General features: G+C 50.2%; 1 protein-coding gene across 2 annotated transcripts; it reads right to left on the reverse strand.

The window, feature by feature from the left end:
• OCSTAMP (osteoclast stimulatory transmembrane protein) lies at positions 1 to 3,911 on the reverse strand. Of its 2 annotated transcripts, XM_035344069.1 has the most exons (3): positions 3,232 to 3,911; positions 1,287 to 2,331; positions 1 to 475 (listed from the first exon to the last, which is right to left on the reverse strand). In XM_035344069.1, the coding sequence occupies exons 1-3, from the start codon at positions 3,273 to 3,275 to the stop codon at positions 134 to 136; spliced, it is 1,431 nt and encodes a 476-aa protein (XP_035199960.1). In that variant the 5' UTR covers positions 3,276 to 3,911; the 3' UTR covers positions 1 to 133. The 2 variants fall into 2 exon arrangements, with proteins under 2 accessions (XP_035199960.1, XP_035199959.1); XM_035344068.1 differs by having other exon boundaries at positions 348 to 2,331.
• Between the last annotated feature and the right edge of the window lie 2,317 nt (positions 3,912 to 6,228).

Raw genomic sequence — 6,228 nt, forward strand, 5'->3', positions numbered from 1 at the left:
CCAAATATTTTTCCTGGATTCCAACCACTTCTCCAACTCTGAAATAATGAATTTTGTGATCCCTTTGCAGAAACCTGCACCCAGCCACTGCCACAAGGTCTCCATGTGTTTCCTCATGTTTCCAAAAGGGGCCTCAGTTTTTCGGGCAGCTTTGCTCCTCTGCATGCTTTCTGGACAGCTTGCTGTAGAGGTAAAGTGCTCGCTCCTCCTCCCGGCTCTCAAAGAAGGAGGCAGCTATTTTCCTGCACAGGCGGCGTGCGTAGGTTTCCAGAAACACAGTGGCATAGATGATGCAGAAGAGCAGCCCCATGACAAGCAGCACAGAGGGGTTGGGGGGCTGTGGGGGGCTGATGCTGCAGCGGGCAGAGCTGAAGGTCAGGTAGTGGTGGTAACTCTTCTCAAAGTCCCGCAGGGTTGATTCCCTGTCAGGAAGCTGAAACAAACTCAGGAAAAAGGGCAGGGGCTGGATTTTAGCCTAGAATAAAAAGAGTAAGAGGTTAGACGGGGCATGAATGAAACAAACCCAGCTGGTTACTAGAGAAATATCAGTCTGGAGGTGTGCAGTCACCCTTACAGCTTGTTTGGGTGCAGTGAGATGGGGGATTGAAGGCATATGTGTCTCAGGCTGAGCGGGAATAACCACAGCCCTTGGCACTGTGAGACCCAGTCCCGTCATCTTCACCTACTGCCACAGCGACCGTGATGGGGTGCTCCATGTGAGATTCACAGTGAAATATAGTACAGAGGCTACAAGTAGCTGCATATTTGAATATTAGGGTGTGTTTCTAAGCCCTGATTGTTTTACTATAAGCAGGAATCTGAGCTAAAAAGCTGGGACTGGGAGATGATATGTGATGCTATTTAGGTATGTGCTGCACTAGAAGCAGAAATGGAGGCTGTGCCTGGTTTTGCACCTCCCCACATACCCAAGCTTTGTGTTGCTTATCTAGCTGGCTGCTGGGGAGGGAAGAAGGCAGCGTGTAAGGCCCCAAAGGTAGCTGTCCCCACCGGCACCTCCCGTGATGTGAACACAGCAGGTACCCCACAGAGAGAAGCCAAGCGATGTGCCTTCCCCCCTTGCACAGACATGGTGCAGGAGACTTTTGCCCACCATAGCTGACACTTCTCTGTGACTTTTCCTTTTCAGTAGCAGCAGTCTTGAACCCCTCCTCCCTCCATCCCTCCTGAACACTAAGCAGAAACGCAGCCCTGGGCAGGGCTTGGTTAGAGGGGCAGAGAAGCCGATATAGCTGCATGTCCCGAGCTGGATGGGTCCCGGCACTCACGCTGTATTTGATGCTGAGAGTGATGGGCACCACGGAGAGCTGAGCCATCTTCCTCACCGCTGTGTCCGCCACGCTGAAGGCAACGTGGTCCATCGCCACCACCACCAGCATCAGCGTCAGGGCCACGGCAAGGCGCAGGGCTTGCACCAGGCACAGCAGCACTTCTTCCCGGGACAACTTCAGGCCCGTGGGGTGAATGAGGTTTTTGGATGAGCCCCCCAGCAGGTGAGCAGCTTTTCTGTCCATGGCTAAATGCTCCAGCTTCTTGGTGATGTAAAAATTGTCAAAGCGGAGGTTGGTGAGGTAATTTTTCAAATACCACGCAGACTCAAAGCAGAGGTACAGCACGGAAAAGCCAGCAACCAGTTTGTTGCCCACTTGTACAGAGTCTTTGACCAGTTCTTCAACAGCCAAAAAGTCCCTCCTGACTTTCTCACCAGCCAGGTGCATTTGCTGGTTAATCAAGGAGCTGTTGTGAAGCAGTGAAAACCTAAAATGCCCATTCATAGGCCTCCAAATATTAATGGAGTTACCAGCTGCTTGGATCTCCTCCCCAAACTCCCAGGAAGCCGTCCCCAGCAGAGCAGTCGAGTTCAACAGGCTCTCGGAGGAATTCTTGCAGATGCACTTGATGACCTGCAGAATGGTTTTAATGTTGCTCACGATGTTCGGGGTCACGTTAACGGCCACGATCATGATGCAGGTCGACAAGAGGAGCTTCCGACCTTGCTTGGTGCCTAAGGTGGGCATGATCATGCTGAAGACACAGCGGGCAGGGTGCACCAGGAACAGGGTCAGGAGGAGGAGCAGGCTGAAGGAGACAGCCATGGCCACAGCGAGGTGCCAGGAGTACTCCAGGGAGGCAAAGAGCCAGTTGTAGAAGAGGCCTCCAGTCACGGCGGTGAGGCAGGAGCACTGCAGGAACAAGGCCCACAGCTTCCTGCCGCCTGCGGGGACGGGCTTGGAGTAAATGGACCATAGATCTGCTGCCGTCCTGCTCACCCTTGGGAACAGAAAGTCTTCACAGTAGGCACAGACACCCAACCTGTGCAAAGAACAAGTGGCAGGGTGTTAGCAGAGGAAATAGAGGGGCACTAATTAGGGGACTTTGTGCCCTCTCTCTCTGAGTGTCTCTGGTCTTGCTCTGCCACTCTGTCGACCCGAGCTGTTGGCACCGAGGTCTTCCCTGCAGCCATGAGGGCCAGGAAAGTTCTAAGGCATTTCTAGAAGTGCCAATTACAGCACTACAGCTCCTCCTTTAACATCAGCAGAGGAAAGCATTATATTATTCTATAAAAATCATAATAAAGCCAGTCAGAGGGCTGAACTCTAGCTGTGGCAAGAGTGGCTCTGGTGGTTATTTAGAGGATTCTGGGGGTTAGAGGAGGAAAGAGGAGGCGCCTGGCTGCTGTGGAAATCATTAGTTAGCTCTGTAATTAAAAGGAGTTCAATGGATTGGAGGAGGTGGAGCAGGAGTTTCTGCTCTCCCTGCTCCTTAATAGGAGAGCAGACAAAAGGCAGAGAGTTAAAGGGTGACAAATACTGAGCTGATCAGAGAAAACACTACTCCACACTGATGTTCAGTGCCAGAGGAAATCTCCAAGGATAAGAATTTGGCCATTGATTGCAGACAGGATGAAATGTCCCATAGAGCTATTTAAATGTCTAATGAAAACAAACGTTTGGGAAGAAATATTGTTTCTCAGACCTCAGAGGAGGAATGACTCTCCAGAGACCAGAAAACCTGGTGGGGAAAAGGATTCTCCCACCATAGTTTGAAACCCCCTCCCCAGGATCAGACCCCACCTGGCTGGTCCCATGTCCCCTGGCCTGGCAGGAGAGATGGAGGGAGAAATTTGCCTGGCAAGCCTGGATAATCCATTTACTGGAGTTTTTTCAGTGGAAAAATGCAGGACAGAGGGAAGCAGAGGGAAGCACTACGTACCTAGCAGCAGAGATGTGTCCCAGCCCTGCCCGTAAGCTCTCCATGCTCCGGTGCCTCGTCGCTCTCAGGGAGGATGCTGGAGGCAGCTGCTGGGTGACCCACAGTAGGAAACCAAGGCAGCTGGCACCAGGGAGACAGGACTCAAAAAAAAGTCATTTTTAAGGCAATTCAGGTCAGCAAACGCTGGCAATTGCTGATGTGAGAGTGCAAAGCTGGTACAGAGAGTCCAGGAGTGACCCCACTCCAGTGCTGCCCAGGCTTTGCACCTCCTTGCTCTTACTGTTAGTGCAGAGAAATCTCGGTGTGATGACACAGGGCCAAGAGAAATGAGTCAGTACCATACGGAGTAACCAGGATGGAAGAAGCATCACATGGGGACTGGGGTGTCACTGTCCTCTATTGGGAAATCAGCTGCCTCATCTGAGCCAGCAGTGGCATGAGGGTTGCACTCAGAGAGGATTGCACTCATACAGCAAAGGGGAGCTGAAGGCTGCAGGGAAGCTGTGTTTGACCAGTGGCTCTGGGCAGCACCAAGTGTTTGTATGCCTAGGCAAACCTGGCCAAAAAGCCTCCACTCAACTTCAAATAGTTACCTGTGGGCTGGAGACAGAGTGAGGGCTAAAATGTTATATACACTGAACCAGTAGCTGGTAAATGAGGTGGAACCGTAATTGCCTAACTCTTCCCAGGGCACACTGAACAGGCTTGCTCTGCATAAAGATAAAATAAATATAAAATAAAATAAAATAAAATAAAATAAAAAATAAAATAAGGTAAAACATAAAATAAAAGTTAAAAAAAAAAAAATATTTTTTTAAAAAAGAAGATGACGACTGTGAGGGAGCAAGTGTGTGTTTGTACACCTCCATACGGACATGCATAGGCTAAGGTGCAGGACATGAGCAGGACTGCACCAGCTCCACGAAGCAACTGTGACATCTTGCGGCCAGGCTCTGCTAGAGTACCTCAAGGTCTGCGTTCATCTGAGCTCATAAACTACAGCTGTCAGTGACTGGGAGATTCTTAAGGAAAACTGAGGAAGCAAAGGAGAAAAGTTGGGCTGGCGAGCTGGTGAGCAGGATGCATGCAATGTGTGTCCCTAGGGTGTTCCAAGGGGCCTCCCCTAGCCAGTCACCAGGAGCTCGTGGCCCAGCATGCCATGGAATGGCCGGGCTTGGCAGGCTCCAGTCTCCACAGTGCTTAGGACCTATAATTTTCTTGCTCTGATATCCCCAGTGTAGACTTCCTAGCACTTTAGTGGATGTAGAGCACCTTGCTAAGTCACCTGCGCATCCGACTGGCGGTGACAGCGCAGCCACCGCGTGGTGACAGTGCTGCAAGGGGGCTGCAGAGGACAGCAGCAGCAGTCTGGGGTGCCTCCTGCTATGTATTTTAAGAAAATGTCTGGGTGATAACAGAGGTGTGGAACTACTATGATTTAAGGCTGAAGGTACTTTCGCAATTCAAGAAATTGAGGGTGTGGGAGGGATCAGCCCAACAGCAGTGACTCTGTTAAAAACCACATGCAAATGAAAAACTTACAGTGATGCAGTCAGTTCACGTCTATGGTTTCTAGTATAGAAATACAGAAAAATCCCAGCAAAACTTTCTGTGACTGATCTGGGATAAATATGACAAGGGAGCCAACACTACCAGACCTGCAGTAGCTTAATTTTGCCCATCATGCCCTGATTTATTCTGTGTCAGGACTCTCACTTTCTGTCCTGAACTCCATGCATCGCTGCTGGGTGCAGGCTGTGCACAGCCCTGGAGCTGCTCAGTGCTGCAAAGCCCCACGGCACTGATCGTCTGTGCGAACAGTTTGTAAAGAGACTCAAACGCTTCTGGGATAAAAGACACTACAAAATGCTTTCCTACTGTAAATAAACCAGAACGATTTTCCTCCAAGCATCTCAGGAGAACATGTGGACGTTCATCCCAAATTGGATGGGAAACATCAAAGGAGTAAAGCAGAGATATTCTGGATGTTGAATTTTCAATGCATGAGTGGCATTTCCTGTTTAATTAAAATTCACAAGCAGGCTGCTAATGTGAGTGGCTTTTGTGGCAGTTGTTGGATTCCTACATTCCTAGAGAACTGGTGCATAGGCAGGCAAAGTTCCTCCGAAATAACAGGGTTTAAGTTACGGAAGGTTAATACAGCATTCAAAATGCCTTTTCCAGGGATTTTTCATATCTCTAGCCACATTGCAGAACCTTCAAGAATAATGGGGTTGACTTACTGTAAAAAGCTTCTTTCAGTGAATTTTAGCACTAGCAGCAGCAAGCAGAATTGTAGCTTATTTATGTGAGTTCAACCCTGAGCCCCAGAAATAATAAAACTTTAAATCTGCTTCAATAAAATGAAATGAAATAAAATAAAATAAAATAAAAGCCAGAATAGCCCTGCTCTCATAGATGCCTGGATATAAAAAAATCAAAATTAATAAATGCTGCCATACATATGCCTGAACTCTGGGGAGCCCTGGGAAATGCACACAGTCTCCTGGTTACGAAGAGGTTAAAGCAGGCAGAAGCCAGGTCTTTGACTAAAGCAGGGGCTTAGGATCCAGGTGCTCCTTGCACCTTTCCTAGGCCTGCCAAGGCCACGTTGTGTGACCACAGGGAAGTCCCTGACCCCCTCCCTGCCTCAGTTTCCCATCCCTGGCGCAGGGATGGGGGCACAGCAGATGCTCCAGCGGCCAACAGCGGCTCCCTGCAGCAGCAGCAGCCCTGGGGAACAGGAGGAGGGACAGCAGGGTTCCTTCCTGCCCCCTGGCCCTGGGACAGCAGCACCACGCTGTTCGCATCCAGACGGCTGGGAAAGGGACCAGCAGGGAGTAACTTGCCCTACTTGCCCTTCCCAGTCCAGCCTGGACTCGCCACAGCATGACAAAGCCCATCGATGCAGAGAGCCCGAGCCCTGGAAGGCTGGCAGGGAGATCTGCTCCTCCATGGGAACAGTGCCAAAATCACAGGGGGAAGCTAGGGGAGGGG

The sequence above is a fragment of the Oxyura jamaicensis genome, chromosome 20 (assembly GCF_011077185.1).
Source record: "Oxyura jamaicensis isolate SHBP4307 breed ruddy duck chromosome 20, BPBGC_Ojam_1.0, whole genome shotgun sequence".
In the NCBI taxonomy this organism is placed as follows: Eukaryota; Metazoa; Chordata; class Aves; order Anseriformes; family Anatidae; genus Oxyura; species Oxyura jamaicensis.

Excerpts from the sequence above, each read along its gene's own strand:
- OCSTAMP (XM_035344068.1), bottom strand. The coding sequence starts at position 3,275 with ATGGAGAGCTTACGGGCAGGGCTGGGACACATCTCTGCTGCTAG. Across the intron at positions 2,332-3,231 it reads GGACACATCTCTGCTGCTAG|GTTGGGTGTCTGTGCCTACT; the intron begins GTACGTAGTGCT and ends TTCTTTGCACAG.